This window comes from Delphinus delphis, chromosome 14, assembly GCF_949987515.2.
Source record: "Delphinus delphis chromosome 14, mDelDel1.2, whole genome shotgun sequence".
NCBI lineage: Eukaryota > Metazoa > Chordata > Mammalia > Artiodactyla > Delphinidae > Delphinus > Delphinus delphis.
The window spans coordinates 70,713,840-70,740,384 of NC_082696.1; the positions used below are offsets into that span (position 1 = coordinate 70,713,840).

The window sequence follows — 26,545 nt, forward strand, 5'->3', positions numbered from 1 at the left end:
GTGGAAAACTCCACAAAAAGCACATATTCAAAGTGAGATTGATATATATAATAATTATTATTTTATACCAAGATTGAGCTGTGGTTTTAACTAATTCTATAGGTGATCTGAGAAATTAATTTTTAAAAACCTATTAAGTAACTTTTTTTTAATCCGCAGCAAGTTGGCATTGATAAAGGTGACATTCCTGACCTCACACAGGTAAGTGATTCTCTGAGTGAAAAATTCAGTATGCATGAAATTATTAATCCATAGTTTACCATAAATGGGCAGAGGCTTATAAGCATTTAATGCATTTTTGAATGTAGGCCAACCACCTTTCTTGGAAATCATTCTAACTTACTATTTCTTTTTTAGCTATTAAATATATTTCTGGAGATAATATGAATATTTTCCTAATCTTATAAAATCGTTTCCTCTTTAAAGGCAACGGTATTTAATTATTGAGCTCGTTTTTTCATTCTTAAACTTGAATCAAACGGAAGCCTTGAAAAATGTTTAAAAAGTGTTTCATCCATGAAATGTGACTATTCATAGGCATGTAATCAGAACATTTGAACTGTTCTTCCTGCTTCTTCTCCTAGTTTTCAACATGTCCCAGGGATGGAGGAGGGGCACGAATAGCGAGAACACTGATGTTTTAGTTGTACTGTTCAATACACTGATTTTTGTCTCCCCTGTGAAGGGGAGGAATTTCTATATACAAAAAAACCTTTTTTAAAAAAATAGTAGTGGTAGATGAGTGATTTTCTGGGGACTATCTAGGAAGCAAAAACAATAGTAGAGCTTCCTTATCAATCCTTTTATCTGTTAAGAGGGTATATTGTACGGCTCCTTGGATTTAGAATCAAGATGATTCACATGTGCAGAATTACTGTAGGACCTTTCTAATAATTGGCAGGAACTATTTTTGTTTAATCAACTTGTCATTCTGCTACGGTAAATTTCTGTTCCAAACATGTTCTTTAACTAGAAATAGATGATAGGAGAGAGTTAAGAACTGCTACCATATATACCAGTAATGAATATATGAGTTTTCTGTCTTTGCAAATAAAAAAAAGTTATTGTAATTGAAGAAAATTGTCATAATGAAAGGTTACCCATTTTTAATAGTATCAAAATGTGTTTAATAATTTATTATCTTTATTATCCCTTAAAATGTTTCTATATTTAAATGTTAACCTTAAATTTTTATTAAAAATTAGGGAAACCCAAAGTAATGGTCTCTGTATTGAGACCATTATTATTATTAAAATACCAATTAAATACCAAGAATTCTTCATAAATAAAATTCACAGAACAATTCAGAAAATGATGGCATTGTATTTTTTTATTTAAAAGTTGGTGGAAAGTGCCTTCTAATAGACAGAATATTAGTATAAAATATTTTTGCTACTATGAGAAAATAGTGTTCTTTGATTAGGTGCATACCTAAATAAGATATTGGTATCATCTTGGATATGGCTAAAACTTGTGTGCATAAAATACTATTAAAATTTCTTTATTAGATTATAATCTAATAAAAATTTATTAATTTTGTACCACAGTAATAAAAAGCAAAGAAAATCACTGTGCTTTCATTTTAAATTATTTAATTATTTACATTATTAACATTAACATTTACATTGCAGTTTTAAAAAATAACCCAACTACATGTTAACCTAAAAAATGTAGATATTTAAATATTTAACTCAATGAATAGCTTTTAGAAATGGTAAATCATCTTTATTTCAACTGTATAGACTGCTCTCACCATGGAACAGAAGTAAAACTAGTCATGTTGTTAGAGAGGCTGGCAGGTTAAGAAGAAAATAGGTCCTCATTTATCTCAGTTTGGGCAGAGTCTGAAGGGAGATAAAGAAAGGTTTAAAAGGATACTTAAATACCTTTCTGTTTTTAAAATTAGAAAATTATAGCATATCATTGACAGATTTACATACTTGGCTTTAATTTTTAATGATACTGTTATATTCATTACAGTTTATATACTCTTAAGAAGTCCAGAGGCATAATATTTTATGTAATGATGTATGTTCTGTGTTGTTATAATTTGGGGAACAGAGACCCATCCCTAAAGAAGATAAAATCTTACTCTGGGTCTAGTAGAAAGCGATTCTGTGGTAGAGATTCATTAGACACTGGTAACATTCTATCCTCTGCTTCTGTTATGACTTGAAGAGCCACATAGACTTCAGTATTAACATTTATTTTGAAATTATCTCCTTATAAAAAAAATCCTCTAGTTCATTTCTCCAGTGTATATTTAAATCTCAATTCAAAAGTTCTGTGTGCTTCTGAAATTTCTTAGTAAGTTACTTAATTGTGATTTCTGTTGGGTCCATGAGCAGCAGAGCTAAACACACTCCCTAATTTTTATTTAGAACCCTTCCACAGGTCTCATTGGAGGCTTGTCTTTGAGCTGGGGTTTTAGACCCACTGTGACAGTCTGGTCAGACAGAAACTGGAATGTGAGCTGTTCTAGGGTTAGTCCTTCAGATAGTGTTAGACAAGAACTAATCTGGAGATGGGTCAGAAATGCCAGGTAGTGTGGACTCTGTTTGAGACCTGTGAGATTGGGTTCTACTCTCTGCCAGGCTTCTCTGTGGCCGCCATGGCCACTGAATCTAGCCGTGGTGATGGACAAAAATAGCCAGCAAGGAAGAGGATTAAAGAGATTATGGGGACCAGAAGGGCTACCTATTGACTGGGAGTAGGGAAAGGCTGCTCCTAACCGAGAAAGGATTAGAATTCCTCTTGCAGCAAGATGAAACAGAGGGAGTGAATGGATGTCTTTCTGGTTAGAAAATGTACAGTAAATACCAGTGTGGTCATCTGTAGCCCTTTTTAAATTGTGCATATAATATCATCATAACAGCATTTTAAATGATTTATAAATACCAATGAAAAACCTTGTTAAACACTCAGAAGTACTGTATCGAATAAGAAGTGAATATGATATCAGAACTGAAATATTCCTCCTCAGCACTTTCCAATGGTTTCTTAGATCTAATAAGCAAAAAATTTGAATGAGCTTTTGGTTGCTTTTTATTTCCATTTGTTTTTAATGATGCTTTAGGATCTAAAGCATCTGAATTGTAGATGGATGCTTCCTTTTTGATCCTGTACTCACAATCAGCTATGAATTTGTTTCAAGAAAAGGATTTTCAAAATATTATTTCCTGTTTGGTGTGTGTGCATGTGTTCCAAATTTAATATATCTCCATTTATGAAAAACATCTTAGGTTTTGATGTCAGGAATTCTGGTTGATCTGAAAACTACTGGTAAAGAAAAGTCTCCTTTTAAAGACTGTACCACTGATGAATCGGTAACCGTGATATATCACTGTTATTTATTAGTCACAAGCTGCCCCTTGTTCTTTGGGTTGGTATTTTCACCTGATTGGTCTGTTGACTTCAGCAGTATTTAAAATAAGCAACTAAAGATACTGCTAATTATACTAAAGTTCCTTTTACAACAGCAGAGGCATTCTCAAAGTTTTGCCCCTTGGAAATTTGAGACAGTTTTCATTTTTGTCTGCTGCATGCCAGGATGTGCTCAGTGCCATAGAGCTCAGAAGGCCAATATTCCTACACTCAGTGAACTTTACTATCAAAGTAGTTTTTTTCCCTCCAAAAATGTTTGAAGAGTTTATTTTATTAGATTTCACATGTCCTAATAAGAGATATAAATGATGAAGCATTTTTAAACTTCTAAGCTAAAATGCTCCAAACTTAATTTTATGTGCAATGCATTGCAAAATAACACCTCTTAAAGTCAGTTTTGTAGTCTGTGTTCTTGGTCACATTTCTCTCAACTATTGTGATTTTAGTGACTCCTACTTTATTTTTTTCTTAAATTACTAAGAAACTTTACAAAAAGAATGAAATTGCAAACTATCATCCTAGTTTTTGGTTTTTTTGTTTTACATAATTAAGAAACCATATAGGAAAAAATACTACTTCTTTTGTTATCCCATACTGTTCTCTATTTTATAACTATAAATAGCATTTCTTAAACAGGTTTCGCACAGAATCACATTTCTTTTACATTGCATTTAATACTCAGAGGACTTAAGTCTTCCAACTGGAGAGAGGTTCTATGGCTTGATATATTTTTCCTTACTGTGATCCCAATGAAAAGAATGGAAACCGAAAAGGTTAAAGTTATGTGCCCGGGCCTCCTAGGTTCCATTATTATGACAATTATAATCATTACTATTATGACAATTACAATGGAAGTTCTCAGGTGTGAATTCATCTAAAAATTAAGCCATTTCTGTCTTCTTCCTTTTAAAGTTACAATACACATTCTGTTTATTAAGCAAGTGCATCTTAGTAGTTTACAATTTTTCTATAGAGCAAAATTTCCTTTATCTCTTAAAAATTCATTCTTTAAAACTTAGACGTATACCCCTAGTTGTAGTTTACTAGACTTTGCTAAGTCACCTTTTACCTGAGCTATATTAAGAATTCTAATTTTTATAACTTTCAAAATTTATTATATCTCCTGAAAGTCATTTTTTCTACTCTACAGTAATTAACTTTTTATATAACGTTCACAGGGCTGTCCCTTTCTGCCCTACCTTCGTCACTTTGATCAAGTTAATATTTTTGTTCACTTACTAATTTATATTTATAAATTTATGTGTGGCTCACTTTGTAATTTACATGTACAATCTCACATAATTATATATGTAATAATATTATTGTTAAGGCAGTATATGAGTCTATTAGTGAAATGAAAATGAATATTAAATGTACTAAACAATTTTAATAAGAATTTTATTTTCATTTGTCATTATAGGTGCAATGTAAAATGTAGAGTTATACTATTTTAGCAGTTAGCATAGTTACTTTAAAATCCCTCAAAATTAATTTTATATTAATTTTAAGAATAATTGTCAAAATTAAATGTATCTATAAATGTTATGCCAGTCTTTGAATGCCTATGCTGCTGTTAAAGTCTAACTTGGGTTAAGATTATTCGAGAAAGGTGAAGGTAAATTTCTAATGCTTGAGGAATAGATGGGGTGGAATTTTATATGAACCTATTATTTCTTCTCCTAGTATACAGCAAAATGCCATCACTTTATATTGCCTAAAATATGATAAAAACATTCAGGTACTTCTTAATAAAAGAGGTGAAATATATTAAATTTGCCAAAACACAGTAGTCTGTTATAACATTAATATTTGCTAAAGTTACTTTATTATGTATATAAATTACATAGCTCAATAATAAGAAAATCTTAATTGTGGTTGACTATTAAAGTTGTATTTTTTCCCCACAACTCTCACTTACCCTTTCTTTTTTAATAAAGTAGTAATTTTCCCTAATATTTCAGTCAAATATGGATAAGTGAGATTTTACTGTATTTTCATATTTCTGTAAGTTTGTATTTGGGCACTTATATTTTTGACTTGGATACAAATACCTTTAATTTTTCCACTGTGGTCTTATGGAAACACATGGTGAACTTGATTTAATTGAGTTTACTACATTTAAGTAATATCTTAGTAAAAGTCTATCCAATGTCATTTCTACACCGAAACCACACTGTAACACTGTTTGTTATGCAGTGAAGTTAAGTATATATATGATGGGCCTGTTTGAGATTATGTGGAATTTAAATATCTAATTACCAAAAGACCCTGGAATGAAATTATCTCCCATATGTATTAGGGTGCCCAGACCTGCACTATACAAAGTTACAGTGATGTTCCAGTGTATTTATTTTGAAAGAAAGCGATGCAGACATTTATTTTTTACTTTCTTATTGTAGGCTCCCAGCAGTCTTATGGAGACCCTTGAACAGCATCTAAATACATTAGAAGGAAAGAAACCTGGAAACAAGTACGCATTAGTTGTATATTCTAAATAAGATGAAAAATACTAGACTCATTCTTTATACAGTGAGATTTATCACGGTACTACCGTTTTAGAGTATGCTTTATTGTAATTATCCTGAGTTCCCTCAAAACCCCTACCCTTCCCATTAACTTACGACATCATGACCCCATTATAGGTAATCTGTCTGCAGGCTAATTCAGCAAACTAGTAGGTTGTACCTGTGTTGGCTGGACTTGCTGATTTATTTATTATTTTGCCCTCAGAAGGGACTCACAATCCTCAGAAAAAGAATTGCTCATGCTAAAACTTGAGACTGTCATCATTGGGAACCCAGTTTCCCAAGCAGCCTTGAACACTCTGTTATGTTTCCGAGCCTACTGTGAAAAAGTAGAGCCTTCAGGAATGGCTTTCTGGACTTCAGACTCTCCCCAGGTGGACCCTTCGGCATGGCATGCTGCTGACACTTGACAGTTATTTTTCTAGACAGAGTAGCAGTTGAGCAGCGATAAGTGTAGTTTTAGTAGACTTTCAACCTTTCTGTTTGGACACTTAGATTTTTGACCATTTTTCCTGACTACATGCCAAAAATGTCCAGGTTCCATTTTTGTCTTCTCTCCAGCCGGGATCATAGTTGTCGGTTCACAAGACCTGGTACTTTCCCGTCTTTGTACCTCGCTCAGAGTGTAATTCTGCTAATCTTGGGTGCCTCCCCTCCTTGTCTCTGCGTGCGTGCATTTTACACATCCTGGGGAGGGCCATCTCATGAGGGCTTCCTTAATCATGCACCACACTGTTTTATGACTCTCCTCCCCACCTCCCCTGCCCCGATATGTGGTTTAAATGGATTTTCTGATTCTTAAGGTCAGGGACTATTTTATACTTCATTATCTCCACCTAAAAACATAATGTAGCTCTCTCTACAGAGTCAGCTTGAAATCTGTTTTTGTTGGTGATCCCAGCTTTATGTTGATTCTGTTTAGATCGACAGCAGAAATTGGTAGAGACAACCCGTGAACTGCTCATTGCAGGGCTATAGGCCGATCGTGGATTTTACCTGTGATACAGCTACCAAAATGCACCTCCTTTCTGCTTGCTTCTCTCTGGGTATTCTCCCAGAATCTAGACTCGTGTCTTGAGTCACTCTTTTGCCTGTTGTTTAGCTAAGGGTGATTTCTGTCATCTTTTCCAAGTTAGTATAAAAATTATTGCATGTCTTAAGTTTTCGATGGTAAACAACGGAGTAGGGCTCTCTCAGGCTGTGATGGCAGAGCTATTTGGAATGATGGATGACAGGACCTCTCAGGGGCTCTGTCAAGGTTGTACCATTGTCCAAGGTCTGTCCCCACTTCAGTGTGGCCATGGACGATCAGACTTGTGTGTGTAGATTGACGTCAACTGAAAAGACGTGCGAGTATATTAAGTCACAAAAGAGGGTGCCCACTTCCAGTAATTGCTGCCTCCTCCCACCCCTCCCGTATTAGGGTGTCTGGGAAGCCAAATGAGTGGCCTAGGATTTAAGCCAAAGGAGGCAGGAAGCCTGAGAAATGTCCCTCTTCCTGTGGCAGATGGATCCCTTTAGCTGAGGAAATATGCATATGCCAGAGTTAGAGCCTCTCCTTTGGGCCGTGCAGGATGCGCATGGGTGCAAGTCAGCTTCTCCGCCCTCTTCTCCCCTCAGGTCCCCGCACCCCCCACAGGTCCACCCTCTTCCCTCCTGAAATCTGCCAGGGCTGCAGTCCTGTGAGAAGCCGCCTTCTAGAGTGGATCTCATCAGCCCTAACTTCAGCTCTAAAGCCGCCCCCTTGTGGCTGCTGCCAGCTATTTTTGGACTATTTGGCTGTGGACACTTGGTTACATTTCTAGGAGGAGTAAAATAAGAACTTAATGATCTTCTGTTTTGAATTACCTTGTACTGAGCGTCATTTTCCTCTCTCCTTTAAAATCATTTTATGCTTGTCAGATTTCTTTTCTGAATTGGCTGAGACCACCTATGAACTTGTCTTTTGCTTATTCCCTATTTTTAAAATAAATGAACTATAGTAGTTAACTATTTTCTTCTTTGTATGTTTGTGCTTACCTGGGACCTTAAGTGAAGGGTGAGTACTATATTGAGTGACTTTTTTTGCATTTGGTTATTCCTAAAAATGCAAAAAACACTCTTAAAATTCCACATTTGGTATTTAGAACATTGAAAACTGATTTCTGTCCATTTTACACATCTCTGTTTTTTCATTATACTCTTAAAATTTTCTCCTAAGGTGGCTCGCATAAATGGTTTTATTTTGGTCTTCTTTGATCAGGACTAACAGACTCTTAGTTGTATATTCAGATATCCCTCTTAGATTTTAGACATCAAAGGCTTTTTCACTTGTTTAGTAAACAAACGATTTCCCTATGGCACTTGGCAGAAGTGCCAAAAGACAATGCTATTAAGAAAATTAATTACTTAAACGGGTTTTCTTTGTCTTCTGGTAGCAGTATAAAACTGTTCTAACCTCTAAGTCAAGGAAGTGCATAAAATGAAGCATTTTCAAATGTCTGCTAAAAAACACGGAGGCCTTTTATATTTAGTCCTTATATCCACTGATACTCGTTTTTGAAATTCTATTGCAATACTGTGTGATATGCCTTTGTATATTGTCTGTTTCTGTAATTCCACAGAACAAAAGAGAGAAATTGATTTTATTTTATAGGTGGGTTTACTAAGTGTTGAGGGTACAAGAAACTCAAGTTTATTGTAATTAAAATTATTTGGAAGAGATAGGTTTTTCACATCTGTGTTTTGTTTGTCTTTCTGGCTAGCATTTTTGACCAAAAACTGTGTAGGGATTAGTGTTGCGAATAAGAAATAACATTTCTTCTTTTGATAGTTTACCATTAACACATGGGAAGTGTAAACCCTAGCATTTTCTGTGTTCATCATAGAAACCCATGGATTTGTTTGTAACATTTTACAGGATCTGTGGGTCATTCATTCTCTTCTAAAATTATATTCGTGCTTTATTTTCCCCCAACATGGTTCACCATGTACTAAATTTCTCTAGCTGAAGTTATTGAAATAAGTATCGGGCTTTAGATAATGTCATTATATATAAAAGATTGTAGCATTTCCTTTTATAAAGGGCGAAGAGCCAGTGGTAGGGTAGAAACTCAGCTGAGGAACAGGTAAAAAGAAGCAATTTGTGTGTTGTGTAGGGGAGGAACAAATGTGCTGGGCTCCCCTGTGATTTTGTCAGGACGGGCTGGAATGTGAAATGTGCACAGACAGACTTGGACTGGAGCCTGAAATCCACCATTAAAGAATGATGAGACTTTGGCGAGTTATTTACCTCTCTGAGCCTCCGAGCCCTCAGACTTCAATCAGTGTTGAGTGATGCTTTTTAAAGCTGTGGCCCCAATGGGAGCACCTCTGGTTCTACCTTTTTGATGAAATCATGGCAAAACCTGGATCTGGTCCATGGGAACAGAAGTCATACATCCTGACAGTTTAGTTTCATACAGTATAATTTTTAAGATGTTTGGTTAATTTATTTTTAAGATGTTTGGTTAGTTTATTTTGGTTAATATGTGTATCTGATATAAAACAATGAGATAGGTTCGCTTCCTTCAAAAAATTTGGCATCTAGTGGAGAAGACAGACGAATAAGATACAGTGCTTCAAGTGGGATGATAGTGGGAGACAGGAGGTTTTTTTGCTGAATCCATGGGGTAGCTACAAGTGTCATTTAGTAACAGCACTCATGCAAGAGCTTGACAAAGTGATTCTTGTGCCAATTATGATATTTTGTACTTAGGTTCGAGCATGATATTCTTTAGTAGTAGGTAGAGAAATTCTGTCATTTTTCTTTATTTTGCTACAGAGTATAGAATATGTTAGAAACTTGTATGTATTAGTTTGGAAATACAGTTCAAAAAGTTCTCGTTCATCCTCAGTTCTCTTTTCTGTATTAATATTGCTCACTGTGTCAGTACCACTAAGAATTGGTTCATGAAAATCTCTTGAGAGAGAAACAAATTAATTTCAATTAACTCATTCTTAGAAACTGACCACATCAGATGGCTTCTATGTTTTCTTTGCAGAGTTAAGGCTATTATTTTCTTGGATTTTTATTTAGACTTAACTCCCTTCCTTTTCCGCATATGTAAAGAGAAAAAAATGGTAGGAGTGGAGGAATTATTAACCAAAAACTCATTAGGGAATGTTCAACCTCAGTACTAGATTTTTAGGTTCCTAAGTTTCTGAGATATAGAGAATACTGTGATTCCATTTATTTCAGTAGACCCTTAGTGAGCAGTATAGAGAAGCATATATCCTTTTCTTCATAGGATATGTTACTCTGAAGATAACAGCCCAAGTACACATAACCTAATCGAGTGTAACCCTTATGCATCTGTCTTCCTTATATCACAGAAATCTCTGTTAGCCCTTGCTTTCGTGTTCATTTTAAGTGAAAACTAAATTTAGACAGGAAATGGCAGGCTTGTGTTTGCAAATGAAGTTGAACATAAGAGGTATTAATCTGGCATATAATATTGTTAAATTTCTTTTGCTATATCCAATAAAATAAAAATTCATGATATTGTACAAAACTCCAGTTACTAAATCTCTGCTGATTTTATTTTACTCCTGCCACGTGTGATATTTTCTCTGTAGATAAGTAGAAGGGCATCCCTGCCATTCTCTGAGACCCTGACAATAGTCTTCTTACTGAAATGTCTTTTTTTCTTCATTTTGTTTCCTTACTAATTTATTTTCCACCAATTCAGGTTAGTAAAACCTAAGCTGTTTAGGCAGTCATCTCTGAAGCATTTTTCTAGAAATGATATATATAATCAGTGCTACCAGCAATCTAACTGAAAAAAAAAAATGTATTTCTTCCTGATTTTCCCTCACTCCCTTAGACACAAGCATTGAGGTTACTCTTCTTTTTCCAGCTCCCAAGTTCTCACAGGATAATGGGAATATTTCTCATAGATAGTTTTCATTACAGCCATGAGAAAACCCAGACAATCTCTAGGAGTACGCACAGTGTGGAGTATGCACAGTGTGTCTCAGCTCAGTATGGAAGCTGAGACACACATCAGGCACAGGGCTTGTAGGGATCTTTTTTTTAATTCTAGTGCTCCTTTTATGTATCACAGTTATGACTAAGTGAATCACAATGTGCTTTAACCTTAATGGGTTTTCTAACTTGTAAAAATAATAAACTGGACGATCTTTTAAAAATTCTGGAAAGCATTATTTTTCCCAAGTCTTGGCAATTTTTTTAAAACTCCAATTTGAACAGTTTATTTTTGATGGACGTAGGCAATAAAGATCAATTCGAATAATTAATTGAGTTGCTAGAGATAGCAAAAAAAGATTTTCAATTTAAGAATTTCTAATACTAGAAATTAAGTGGATGGGAGACATTGGAAAAATTGAGTAATTGAGTAAAAGATAAAATATATTTTAAAAATAGTTTATCCATTACTAAAAAAGTCTGTATATAAACAAGTTAATGCTTGACCAACCATCAAACTTAAGTGCTTCTACAAATGTATTCATGTATATCCAATTTTAATTCTTTTTGGTTGCCTTTTAGATCTGGTGCTCCCTCTCCATTAAGTAAGGTAAGTTTGTTTTTTGTTTTGTTTTGACCATTTTAACGACTTTTGATTGTACAGTTCAGTGGCATTAAGTACATTCACATTGTTGGGCAGCCATCGCTGTCATCTGGTTGGAGAACATTTGTCATCTTCCCCAGCTGAAACTCTGTACCCTTTAAACACTAACTCCCCGTCCCCCTCTCTGACCACTCTCACCCCCAGCTCCTGGCAGGCACCATTCTACTTTCTGTCTCTATGAATTTGATAACTCTAGGTACCTCAAATAAGTGGAACTGTCCTTCAGTATCTGTCCTTTCGTGACTGGCGTATTTTACTTAGCGTAGAATCTTCAACGTTCATCCATTTTGTAGCATATGTCAGAAATTTCCTTTCTTCTTAAGTCTGAGTGCTATTCCATTCTGTGTGTGTACCACATTTTGTCATCCATCCATCCATCCATTAATGATCACTTGGGTCACTTCCGCCTTTTGGCTCTTGTAAATAATGCTCCTGTGAACATGGTGTACAAGTATCTGTTCAAGTCCCTGTTTGCAGTTCTTTTGGGTCTATACCCGGAAGTGGAATTGCTGAATCATATGGTAATTTTATTTTTAATTTCTTGAGGAAAGGTAAGTTTTTATGTATTCCCCTTTATATTAGTTTCTTAGTCATATAGCAGTGTGTACTTAGCCCTCTATCTGGACTAAATTTTTCTTTAAGTAGACGAAATTTTCATACATTTATATTACAACTGAAAACAAATGTGTCAGTGTTAACGTCTTACTAGTTACAAAGCACTTTCTCATACTCTGAATCACAGCCCTGTGAGATAAATAAGGCACATAACATTGTGCCTGTTTTGATGGTAGAGAAACCAATTGTCATTGGGTATCCTCACAAGCATACCTTTTAGACAGTCTACTGTAATAACTGTCACAACTCCTTCACCTCCCTTTCTCCTTTAGCATCCTGAAGGACAGGATTAGGGTTGTTAGTGACAAGAGTATTTACTTCTATAGGTCAGTAGTTCACATTTGCCATTGTATTTTTCACATTGCCATTTTCATTGCAAAAATGTGATAAATGTGCTCTTTCCTCTTTGCCAAATTTCTGTTACATAATTGCTGTTATTACAGACAAAAAAGTTGGCATTATGACTACACAGGGTACCCCAGACACCCTTTACTGTGTCAGTACCTGGCCGGCTGCCCAAGAGACCCTCAGGGAGCTCCAACAATCAAACAAACAAAGAAACAAACAACCTAAGCTCCCTGGTGATTCTGCTACAGAGCCAGGTTTAAAATCATTATGTCACATGGGAGAAGATGACGGTGTGGGAAGATGCAGAGTTAGCGTCTCCCCACAACTAGGGAGCCTGCTGGCTGCTGGTGGGGGACTCTGATGCCCAAGGAGATTGGAGGAACCCCAAAGTGAACCGGTAGAACGTAGGGGGACTGAGTGGGGAGGAGAAGTGGATGCCAGACAAGATCAGTGCCCCTGAGGCCGGGGAGATCAGGAGAGGCAGGCAGGAGGGGCCATCCAGGAGGAGCGGGAGAGGAGCAGAGGGCGATTGCCCTGCCCACTGGGGCCATGGGAGCCTCTGACCTCCCAGGCTGGTCCCCTACAATCCAAAGCCCCCTCCAGGCGACGTGGGTTCTGGGAGCATAGGAGGGAGGCCAGGGAGATTAGGAAAAGCAGGCGGGAGGGACCCTGTGGGAGGAGCAGGAGAGGAGCAGAGGGTGATTGCGCCACCCACTCGGGCATGGGGAGCTGTTGAGCTCCCAGGCCGGTCCCCTCCCCACCAAGACCCACACCTCCCTGCCAGCCACATTGGTCCTCGGGGCATAGGAGGGAGGCCGGGGAGATCAGGAGAGGCAGGAGGTGGTGGGGCGGTGGCCCTCTGGGAGTAGTGAGAGAGGAGGGGAGGGCGTTTGCCCCACCCCCTTGAACCCAGGAAGCCTGCTGGGCTCCCAGGTAAGGTCCCCCGCCCTCTGAGACCGGGGTGGGGGGCACGCCTGGGCCTCTTCTGTTCCTTGAGCCTAAGCCCCACCCCCTACTGTCCCCAGGGCCTTTTCCAGCCCTGTGGGTCCTGAGCATTGGCCCCACCCATTGTCCAAACCTCACCCTTGCTTACTCCCTGCCCTCCACAGCCAAGGCCTTTCCCCCCATTTCTTGTTTTCTTTTCCCTCCTTCTCTTTTTTACTATTGTGGTACTGATGTACCTTCCAGTTGATTCATCTATATTTTATTTTTATATTCTCTCTAACATATCTGTTAGTTTCCTAGTCTAATTTTATTTTTTACTTTTTTATTCGGGTTTTTTTGTCTTTTTGGGGTTTTTTGCCACCCCACGTGGCTTGTGGAATATTGGTTCATGAGCCTGGGGTTGGGCCAAAGTTCCTGCAGTGGGAGCTCCAAGTCCGAACTACAGGACTAACAGAGAACCTCAGACCCCAGGGAATATTCATCGCAGTGAGGTCTCACGGAGTTCCTTACCTCACCACCAAGAAGCAGCTCTGCCCAGCAGCCTACAAACTGCAGTGTTGGAAGCCTCAGACCAAACAACCAGTAAGACAGTAACACAATCCCACTCATAAAAAAAAAAAAAAAAAGGCAAAAAACTATGTCACAGATGAAGGAGCAAGGTAAAAACCTGCAAGACCAAATAAATGAAAAGGAAATAGGCAATCTACCTGAAAAAGAATTCAGAGTAATGATAGTAAAGATGATCCAGAATCTTGAAAATAGAATGGAGGCATGGATTGAGAAAATACAAGAAATGTTTTAACAAAGATCTAGAAGAACTAAAGAACAAACAGAGATGAACAACACAATAGCTGAAATGAAAAATACACTAGAAGGAATCAATAACAGAATAACTGAGGCAGAAGAATGAATAAGTGAGCTGGAAGACAAAATGGTGGAAATAACTGCCAAGGAGCAGAATAAAGAAAAAAGAATGAAAAGAATTGAAGACCTCTCAGACAACACTAAACACACCAACATTCGAATTATAGGGGTCCCAGAACAAGAAGAGAAAAAGAAAGGGTCTGAGAAAATATTTGAAGAGATTATAGTTGAAAACTTCCCTAACATGGGAAAGGAAATAGTCACCCAAGTCCAGGAAGCACAGAGAGTCCCATACAGGATAAACCCTAGAAAAAACACACCAAGACACATTAATCAAACTAAAAAAAATTAAATTCAAAGAAAAAATATTAAAAGCAGAAAGTGAAAAACGAAAATAAAATACAAAGGAATCCCCATAAGGTTATCAGCTGATTTTTCAACAGAAACTCTGCAGGCCAGAAGGGAGTGGCAGGATATACTTAAAGTGATGAAAGAGAAAAACCTATAACCAAGATTACTCTACCCAGCAAGGATCTCCTTCACATTCAGTGGAGAAGTCAAAAGCTTTTCAGACAAGTAAAAGCTAAGAGAATTCAGCACCACCAAACCAGCTTTACAACAAATGCTAAAGAAACTTCTCTAAGCGGGAAACACAAGAGAAGGAAAAGACGCACAAAAACAAACCCAAAACAACTAAGAAAATGGTAATAGGAATATACATATCAATAATGACCCTGAATGTAAATGGATTAAATGCCCCAACCAAAAGACACAGACTGGCTAAATGGATAGAGAAACAAGACCCATATATATGCTGTCAACAGGAGACCCACTTCAGACCTAGGGACACATACAGACTGAATGTGAAGGGATGGAAAAAAATATTCCATGCAATGGAAATCAAAAGAAAACTGGACTGACAATACTCATATCAGATAAAATAGACTTTAAAATAAAGACTGCTACAAGAGATAAGGATGGACACTATATAATGATCAAAGGATCAATCCAAGAGAAGATGTAACAATTATAAATGTTTATGCACCCAACAAAGGAACACCTCAGTACATAAGGCAAATGCTAACAACCATGAAAGGAGAAATCGACAGTAACACATGATAGTAGGGGACTTTAACACCCCACTTGTAACAATGGACAAATCATCCAAACAGAAAATAAATAAAGAAATACAGCTTTAAATGGCACAATAGACCAGATAGATCTAATTGATATTTATAGAACATTCCACCCAAAAGTGGCAGAATACACTTTCTTCTCAAGTGCACATGGAACATTCTGCAGGATAGATCACATCTTGGGTCACAAATCAAGCCTTGGAAAATTTAAGAAAATTGAAATCATATCAGGCATCTTTGCTGACCACACTGCTTGAGATTGGAAATCAGTTAACAGGAAAAAAACTATAAAAAACACGAATACATGGAGGATAAATAATGTGCTACTAAATAACCAAGAGATCACTGAAGAAATCAAAGAAGAAATTAAAATATACATAGAAACAAATGACAACGAAAACACAAAGGCCCAGAACCTATGGGCACAACAAAAGCAGTTCTAAGAGGGAAGTTTATAGCAATTCAATCTCAACTCCAGAAACAAGAAACATCTCAAATGAACAATCTAACCCTACACTTAAAACAACTAGAGAAGGAAGAACAAAGAAAACCCAAAGTCAGTAGAAGGAAAGAAATCATAAAGATCAGAGCAGAAATAAATGAAATAGAAACAAAACAGTAACAAAGGTCAGTAAAACTAAAAACTGGTTCTTTGAGAAGATAAACAAAATTGGTAAACCCTTAGCCAGACTCATCAAGAAAAAAAGGGAGAGGATGCAAATCAATAAAATCAGAAATGAAAAAGGAAAAATCACAACTGACACTGCAGAAATACAAAGGATTATAAGAGACTACTACAAACAACTATATGCCAATAAAATGGACAACCACAGAGAAATGGAAAAATTCTTGGAAAGGTAAAATTTTCCAAGACTGAACCAGGAAGAATTCGAAAATATAAATAGATCTATCACAAGTAATGAAATTGAAACGGTAATTAAAAATCTTCCAACAAACAAAAGTGCGGGACCAGATGGCTCCACAGGTGAATTCTAGCAAACATTTAGAGAAGAGCTAACACCCATCCTTCTCAGACTCTTGCAAAAAATTGCAGAGGGAGAAATACTCCCAAATGGATTCTATGAAGCCACCATCATGCTGATAGCAAAACCAGAAGAGATCGCAAAATAAGAAAATTATAGACCAATATCACTGATGCACACAGATGCAAAAATCCTGAACAAAATACTAGCAAGTGGAATCCAACAGCACATTAAAAGGATCATACACCATGATCAAGTGAGATTTATCCCAGGGATGCAAGCATTCTTCAATATATGTAAATCAATCAATGTGAAACACCACACTAACAAATTAAGGAATAAAAACCATATGATCATATCAATAGATGCAGAAGAAGCGTTTGACAAAATTCAACACCCATTTATGATAAAAAAAAAACTCTCCAGAAATTGGGCATAGAGGGAACCTACCTCAACATTATAAAGGCCATATATGACAAACCCACGGCAAGCATCATACTCCATGGTGAAAAACTGAAAGCATTTCCTCTAAGATCAGGAACAAGACAAGGATGTCCACTCTCGCCGCTTTATTCAACATAATTTTGGAAGTCCTAGCCACAGCAATCAGAAGAAAAAGAAATAAAAGGAATCCAAATCAGAAAAGAAGAAGTAAAACTGTCACTGTTTGCCAGTGGCATGATACTATACATAGAAAATCCTAAAGATGCCACCAGAAAACTACTAGAACAAATAAGTGAATTTGGTAAGGTTGCAGGATACAAAGTTAATGCACAGAAATGTCTGGCATTCCTATACACCACCAATGAAAAATCAGAAAGAGAAATTAAGGAAACACTCCCATTTACCATTGCAACAAAAAGAATAAAATACCTAGGAATAAACCTGCCTACAGATGTGAAAGACTTGTACTCAGAAAACTACAAAACACTGATGAAAGAAATCAAAGATGACATAAACAGATGGAGAAATATACTATGTCCGTGGATTGGAAGAATCAATATTGTGAAAATGACTGTACTACCAAAAGCAATCTACAGATTCAGTGCAGTCCCTAGCAAACAACCATAGCATTCCTCACAGAATTAGAACAGAAAATTTTACAATTCGTATGGAAACACAAAAGACCCGGAATAGCTAAAGTAATATTGAGAAAGAAAGAGAGAGTTGGAGGAATAAGGCTCCCCAACTTCAAACTATACCACAGAGATACAGTAATCAAGACAGTATGGTACTGGCACAAAAACAGAAATATAGATCAATGGTACAGGATAGAATGCCCAGAGATAAATCCACACACCTGTAGTCAACTAATCTATGACAAAGGAGTCAAGGATATACAACGGAGAAAAGACAGTCTCTTCAATAAGTGGTGCTCGGAAAACTGGAGAGCTACACGTAAAAGAATGAAATTAGAACACTCCCTAACACCGTACACAAAAATAAACTCCAAATGGATTAAAGACTTAAATGTAAGACCAGACACTATAAAACTCTTAGAGGAAAACATAGGAAAAACGTTCTTTGAGATAAACCACAGCAAGATCTTTTTTGACCCACCTCCTAGAGGAACAGAAGTAAAAACAAAAATAAACAAATGGGACTTAATTAAACTTAAAAGCTTTTGCATAGCAAAGGAAACCATAAACAAGACAAAAAGACAACCCTTAGAATGGGAGAAAATATTTGTAAGTGAAACAACAGACAAAGGATTAATCTCCAAAATATACAAATAGTGCATGGAGCTCAATATCAAAAAAACAAGTTAAAAAATGGGTGGAAGTACACCATGTTCAAGTGGGGTTTATCCCAGGAATGCAAGGATTCTTCAATATATGCAAATCAATCAATGTGATACACCATATTAACAAATTGAAGGAGAAAAACCGTATGATCATCTCAATAGATGCAGAGACAGCTTTCAACAAAATTCAACACCCATTTATGATAAAAACTCTCCAGAAAGTAGGCATAGAGGGAACTTACCTCAACATAATAAAGGCCATATATGACAAACCCACAGCCAACATCGTCCTCAGTGGTGAAAAACTGAAACCATTTCCACTAAGATCAGGAACAAGACAGGGTTGCCCACTCTCACCACTATTATTCAATATAGTTTTGCAAGTTTTAGCCACAGCAGTCAGAGAAGAAAAAGAAATAAAAGGAATCAAATTGGAAAAGAAGAAGTAAAGCTGTCACTGTTTGCAGATGACACGATACTATACAGAGAGAATCCTAAAGAAGCTACCAGAAAACTACTAGAGCTAATCAATGAATGTGATAAAAATAGCAGGATACAAAATTAATGTGCAGAAATCTCTTGCATTCCTATACACTAATGAAGAGAAATCTGAAAGTGAAATTAAGGAAACACTCCCATTTACCATTGCAACAAAAAGAATAAAACACCTAGGAATAAACCTACATAAGGAGGCAAAAGACCTGTTTGCAGAAAATTATAAGACACTGATGAAAGAAATTAAAGATGCTACAAATAGATGGAGAGATATACCGTGTTCTTGAATTGGAAGAATCAACATTGTGAAAACGACTATACTACCTAAAGCAATCTACAGATTCAATGCAATCCCTATCAAACTACCACTGGCATTTTTCACAGAAGTAGAACAAAAAATTTCACAATTTGTATGGAAACACAAAGGACCCCGAATAGCCAAAGCAATCTTGAGAACGAAAAGCAGAGCTGGAGGAATCAGGCTCCCTGACTTCAGACTATACTACAAAGCTACAGTAATCAAGACAGTATGGTACTGGCACAAAAACAGAAATATAGATCAATGGAACAGGTTAGAAAGCCCAGAGATAAACCCATGCATATTTGATCACCTTATCTTTGATAAAGGAGGCAAGAATATACAGTGGAGAAAAGACAGCTTCTTCAATAAGTGGTGCTGGGAAAACTGGACAGCTACATGTAAAAGAATGAAATTAGAACACTCCCTAACACCATACACAAAAATAAACTCAAAATGGATTAAAGACCTAAACATAAGTCCAGACACTATCAAACTCTTAGAGGAGAACATAGGCAGAACACTGACATGAATCACAGCAAGATCCTTTTTGACCCACCTCCTAGAGAAATGGAAATAAAAACAAAAATAAACAAATGGGACCTAATGAAACTTCAAAGCTTATGCACAGCAAATGAAACCATAAACAAGACCAAAAGACAACCCTCAGAATGAGAGAAAATATTTGCAAATGAAGCAACTGACAAAGGATTAATCTCCAAAATTTACAAGCAACTCATGCAGCTCAATATCAAAAAAACAAACAACCCAATCCAAAAATGGGTGGAAGACCTAAATAGCCATTTCTCCAAAGAAGATATACAGACTGCCAACAAACACATGAAAGAATGCTCAACATCATTAATCAGAGAAGTGCAAATCAAAACTACAATGTGATATCATCTCACACCAGTCAGAATGGCCATCATCAAAAAATCTAAAAACAGTAAATGCTGTAGAGGGTGTGGAGAAAAGGGAACCCTCTTGCACTGTTGGTAGGAATGTAAATTGATACAGCCGCTATGGAGAACAGTATGCAGGTTCCTTAAGAAACTAAACATACAACTACCATATGACCCAGCAATCCCCCTACTGGGCATATACCCTGAGAAAACCATAATTCAAAAAGAGTCATGTACCACAATGTTCATTGCAGCACTGTTTACAATAGCCAGGACATGGAAGCAACCTAAGTGTCCATCAACAGATGAATGGATAAAGAAGACATGGCACATATATACAATGGAATATTACTCAGCCATAAAAAGAAATGAAATTGAGTTATTTGTAGTGAGGTGGATGGACCTAGAGCCTGTCATACAGAGTGAAGTAAGTCAGAAAGAGAAAAACAAATATCTTATGCTAACACATATATATGGGATCTAAAAAAAAAAAAGATCATGAAGCACCTAGGGGCAAGACAGGAATAAAGATGCAGACCTACTAGAGAATGGACTTGAGTACACGGGGAGGGGGAAAGGTAAGTTGGGACAAAGTGAGAGAGTGGCAAAGACGTATATACAGTACCAAATATAAAATCGATAGCTAGTGGGAAGCAGCCGCATAGCACAGGCAGATCAGCTCGGTGCTTTGTGACCACCTAGAGGGGTGGGATTGGGAGGGTGGGAGGGAGGGAGACACAAGAGGGAAGAGATATGGAGATATATGTGTAACTGATTTACTTTGTTATAAAGAAGAAACTACTAACACACCATTATAAAGCAATTATACTCCAATAAAGATGTTAAAAAAAAATGGGTTGAAGACCTAAATAGACATTCACCAAGGAAAACATACAGTTGGCCAAGAGACACATGGAAAGATGCTCAGCATCACGAATTATTAGAAAAATGCAAATCACAACTACAATGAGGTATCACCTCATGCTGATCAGAATGGCCATTTTCCAAAAATCTAGAAACAATAAATGCTGGAAAGGGTGTAGTGAAAAGGGAACCCTCCTGCACTGTTGGTGGGAATGTCAGTTGATCCAACCATTATGGAAAACAGTGTGGAGGTTCCTTAAAAAACTGAAAATAGAACTGCCATACGACCCAGCAATCCCAGTACTGGGCATATACCCTGAGAAAACCATAATTCAAAAAGAGATAATGTACCACAATGTTCACTGCAGCACTGTTTACAATAGCCAGGAAATGGAACCAACCTAATGTCCATCGAGAGATGAATGGATAAAGAAGATGTGGCATGTATATGCAATGGAATATTACTCAGCCAGAAAAAGAAATGAAATTGAGTTATTTGTAGTGAGGTGGATGGACCTAGAGTCTGTCATACAGAGTGAAGTAAGTCAGAAAGAGAAAAATACGATACGCTAACGCATATATATGGAATCTAAAAAAATACATATGGTACTGATGAACCTAGTTGCAGGGCAGGAATAAAGAGGTAGACGTAGAGAATGGACTTGAGGATGTGGGGTGGGAGGGCGAAGCTGGGGCGAAGTGAGAGTACCATCGACATATATACACTACCAAATGTAAAATAGTTGGCTGGTGGGAAACAGCAGCATAGCACAGGGAGATCGGCTCGGTGCTTTGTGGTGACCTACGGGGTGGGATAGGGAGGATGGGAGGGAGGCTCAAGAGGGAGGGGACGTGGGGACATGTGTATGCATATGGCCGATCTGCTTTGTCGTGCAACTGAAACTAACACTGTATTGTGAAGCAATTTTATTCCAATAAAAATCTATTAAAAGAAAAATGAATAAAATCATTATGTCTGTGGAAAAATTTCACCATACGAATACTGAGTAGAGTGTGGTAAAATTCTGGAATCCTTTGGGATGGTCTGTTTCTGCAGTTTGGCCAAATTGAATTTTCATCTTTTCTTCTTGTAGTAACAGGATTATTTTGGTTCTGTTTTCATACCTCCCACATCTCTTCAGAGCTTATTATTACAAGGCAGTTTTCAATGAGCCTTTGAAGACCTTCATTTCTGCATTTATATTGGTAGATTCATTGCTGTCATTACGTTCTCCCTGGTGTTTCATAAACATCACTTTCTAAGGTATTTACATGTATTGGTTTATTTTTATAAATTTATTTATTTTATTTTTGGCTGTGTTGGGTCTTCGTTGCTGTGCGTGGGCTTTCTCTAGCTGCGGCAAGCAGGGGCTACTCTTCGTAGAGGTGAGCAGGCTTCTCATTGCAGTGGCTTCTCTTGTTGCCGAGCACGGGCTCTAGGCACACGGGCTTCACTAGTTGTGGCTCGTGAGCTCTAGAGCGCAGGCTCAGTATTTGTGGCGAACCAGCCTAGTTGCTCCACGACATGTAGGATCTTCCTGGACCAGGGCTTGAACCCATGTCCCCTGCATTGGCAGGTGGATTCTTAAGCACTGTGCCACCAGGGAAGCCCACATATATTCGTTTAAAAAAAAAAGCCACTATTTTATTTCAGAGTTGTCAGTGTCCACAATGGATGACATGCAAATTAATGTTAGTCCTTTCTATCCCCTTGATAATCTTTCACATTCCATTTGGAAATTTTAAATTTTGGGTGAAGAGCAAAGGTTGAGTTCACCCTTTCTGAGCAACAGCATCCATACTGCTCATGGGTTTGTCTTTCTTGAAGTGCTGAGCGCTTGGCACTTGTGTATCTTTGGATTTTGACTTCTTGATTAGTTATATTCTTGGACAAACAGCTATTGAGCAGATACTATCTAAGTCTGGAAACTCCTATACATTTCTTATCTCCTCAGTCCTTTTTCTTAAATTGTTCTTTTTCAAACTTCCTCTGAGTTTGGTCTACTTGACATTAGATGTCCTGTTACAGCAGTGTCTGATGGCCCTTGCTTGACCTTGGTCTCTGTGCACTTTGCTTGCTGTTAGGTCTCGTTTCCACTTACAGAGCTAAGTATTGGTGGACTGGATTGAGATTGCTATTAATCTTTCTCTTGTGAATACAAGCAAATTAAATATACCAAATAGAGTTAGGGTAGTTACTAAACAAACATTTTTTTTGATATATTAGCTGACTATTAAGTCCTCTTCTTAAACCAGCCCAGGACAATAAATGTTAGGTTTTATTTCACTTTTTTAGTTTTATCTGTTTCATATTAGTGATGGGCTATCCTCAAGCTGTCGGTGACTTGAATCTTGTTTGGGAATTGTTCTCTGCCATCTGTGAACTATTTTGTAAGTTACATTTCTAGATTTTAAAGGCATCTGAGAAGACTTTACATGAAATCTGTTTAGGATGCAGAAAAGAAAACAATGGCCTTGGTTTCACAGAAGTCATTACAATTAATTTTTTTTTCCATTTTTGGCAGCTAGCAAGATCTTTCCCACTAATTTAATGTTTAGAAAGTATGTTTGGCTTTTATTTTATTTTATTTTTTTATTGAAGTGTAGTTGATTTACAATGCTGTGATAGTTTCTGATGCTCAGCGAAGTGATTCACCCCTTATATATATGTATATGTGTATATATGTGTGTTTGTGTATTCTTCTTCAGATTGTTTTCCATTATAAGTTATTTCAAGTTACTGAATAAAGTTCCCTGTGCTATACAGTAGGACCTTGTTGTTTATCTATTTTATATATAGTAGTGTGTATCTGTTAATCCCAAACTCCTAATTTATTGTTTGGCTTTAACTGTAAATACATGCATAGAAGTCATTGCAACGTTAGGCCAATTATTTTTTTTCATAATTTTATGTAAATTACATATAACTTTTAAAATTTGAAACATGTTTTGTCCAGTATTGATTATTTATTACAGTTCTCAATTTCAAATTTTCTTGAGTTATTTCTCCCACGAGGAGCAACCAGAAAATTGCTGGGAATGGCATGGGTCTGAAAATTGGAGGTCCTCTTGCCTTGTGTCCTGTAGATTCAAATCTGACCAGAGTGTGCTTTGCATCTTCCCTTTCAGTCTTCTCCAGCCACAACCGTTACGTCGCCTAATTCTACACCAGCTAAAACTATTGACACATCCCCTTCAGTTGATTTGTTTGCAACTGCATCTGCGGCTGTACCAGTCAGGTTAGTTCATGAGAATGCAGCGAACCGTTTATTAATATTATGATCAGGTTTTCATTTTATTTTTGTGTACCAAACCCAGTGACTTCACAAAATGAGATGTAGTCCTAGTAAATGTGTGATATTTGGGGTTATTTTCAGGTACATAGACTAAGTTCTTCTATACTTCATACAGTTACTTAGGCTTGTACCTCTCAAAGTGTAAGAAAGACGTAAGCTGTGGAAATCACCTTGGTGCTCACACATTTGGCAAAGGAAGTGGAAGAAAGATGCACACACTTCAGGTTCTTCTGAAATGGATGATGTGGACAGTGTCTTCTGAAATTAGTTTCTTCTTGTGTGAAATTTAAAGGGTGTCTTAAAGTGCCAAGAAATGAGATGAAAGGAAGTGAAGTGAAATGAAATGCTTGTAGTTGCAGGCCAATTAGCTGGTGCATATGAGGAACTCAAACTCTGGCGGTAGGAAGAAACCATCAGGATGTGCCTAATTGCTTTTTTAAAATATTTATTTATTTATTTGGTTGCACCAGGTCTTAGTTGCGGCAGACAGGCTCCTTAGTTGTGGCTCATGGGCTCCTTAGTTGTGGCAGGTGGGCTCCTTAGTTGTGGCTCGTGGGCTCCTTAGTTGAGGCTCCAGGAATGCTTAATTGCAGCTCCAGGGCTCCTTAGTTGTGGCATGTGAACTCTTAGTTGCGGCATGCATATGGGATCTAGTTCCCCGACCAGGGATCAAATCCGGGCCCCCGTATTGGGAGCGTGGAGTCTTATCTACTGCACCACCAGGGAAGCCCCCTTATTGCTTTCGTAGTGCCTAAAGGTCAGAACAGTAGTGAGAAAGGGGAGGGATGACTGTGCTTTCTGTAAAATCTCTGGGCCACCTGAAATGAAGCCCCAACTCAGAGAGGCTTCCTCAGGTAATAATTTAGGTCAACTCTTTGTTTGGTTCTTTAGCCTTGAGAGCATTCGAGTCCCATCTTGTAGTATCTGTGACTCTGATTATGAATGCCCTGTATTTGAAGACGTGAATTTTGAACTGAGCAATAAAGCCCCATGATGTGTGCGTGTTAACGATGCACGTTACCCTCTACTTGCTTAATTCTGCTTTCATGATCACAGGCTTGGTAAAGCCAAGTCCTTTCTGCCTCTATACTAAGATAAATTGCTTCTTATAAAAGCTTTGATTCCAGTCTTAATAATAAATGTTTCCCTGTTCTGGCTCTTAGACCAGTCGTATTGATGAAATAGACATCAAAACTAGGCAAGTTTCAGGGGTCTTGAAACTTTTTTTTTTTAAGCAGCAGAATCCTTTTTTCCAAAAAATATTGCTCGGAAATCTAACACGTAAAAAAGATAAAGATGGAATGGCTATTTATGAGGAGGGGTGGGGCACCTGGGACCCTGATGGCTTAGTACCTGGTCTGGCAGCCTTTAAGCCAGTGCTCCTTTAAACCTGACTGTACAGTGAAACCCCTGGGGTTGTAGTAAAATGAAGACTGATGTAGTAGATAATGGCTAAGCCTGGGATTTTGCATTTCTAACAAGGTCCCAGGATGCTGCTAGTTTGGAAACTACACTTTGAGTAACAACGCTCTAGGCTCCTCCTTGGAACTTCTTTAGGTGGAGGAGCTTTGAAAAGCACAGCCCCAATTGAATAAGAGTGAAAAATATGGAATTATTTTTAGGTGAGGTCTCTTATAGGCAAACTTGATGTGTTGTAGTTTAACTTAGAAAAAAGGTACAATAGTGATTATTCATTTTAGTATTCTTTGGTTTATAAATCCTTTTCAAGTTAAGAATTATTTACCACACTACAAAAAAAGCATACAAAAAAACTTCAGAAAATAGAGAAAAGGAAAAAAATTACCAATAATTCTCTTACCTTTATTATTTGGAGTACGTTTCCTTTTGTCACAGCCCTCATAACCAGCACTTCAGATGCTACCCGGTGGACATAACATGTTTAAAATTCCCCCTTATTTTGAGGCATTTAGATTTTCCCTTTTAATTTCTGCTCTGTGATTTGCTGAGTGACCCATTGCTTGAGGTATAATTTAACTTGGCAAGAGTTGGCAAACGATGGCCCATAGATCAAATCTAGCCCACTGTCTTTTTCTGTAAATAAATTTTTATTGGAACAAAAGCATGTTCATTTGCTTACGTACTGCCTGTGTCTTATTTCACTCTGCACTGGCAGAGTCGAATAGCGATAGAGACTGTCTGGCTCGCAAACCTAAAATTTTTAGTATCTGGCCCTTTACAAAAGTTGTTTGCCAACTCTCAGTATAGAGGAACATATGCTTTACTGCTGTACTTTACAAAATATTATTCTCTTACTGAATTTAAAATAGCCAAAATCTGTGATGTTTTCTGCATAAGTCTTTATTTAAAAAGCATCTTTACGTTTTAAAATTTCAAAATCTGATTTTAAAATCATATTTTCCTTTCAGCGCTTCTAAACCATCTAGTGATCTCCTGGACCTGCAGCCAGACTTCTCCTCTGCAGGGGCGGCAGCAGCCGCGACACCAGCACCAGCACCACCTTCAGGAGGCGCCACTGCGTGGGGGGGTGAGTGAAACCAGGCAACCATGCCATTTTT

General features: G+C 37.3%; 1 protein-coding gene across 5 annotated transcripts in view; it reads left to right on the plus strand.

The window, feature by feature from the left end:
• Positions 1-26,545, plus strand: part of SNAP91 (synaptosome associated protein 91) — a 159,081-nt gene that overhangs the window by 70,759 nt on the left and 61,777 nt on the right. For all 5 annotated transcript variants that reach the window (XM_060030276.1, XM_060030274.1, XM_060030278.1 and 2 more), the window contains exons 9-13: positions 160-201; positions 5,784-5,854; positions 11,437-11,464; positions 23,842-23,951; positions 26,396-26,514. In XM_060030276.1, the coding sequence (XP_059886259.1) occupies positions 160-201; positions 5,784-5,854; positions 11,437-11,464; positions 23,842-23,951; positions 26,396-26,514 (370 nt within the window). The remainder of the gene's footprint in view (positions 1-159; positions 202-5,783; positions 5,855-11,436; positions 11,465-23,841; positions 23,952-26,395; positions 26,515-26,545) is intronic.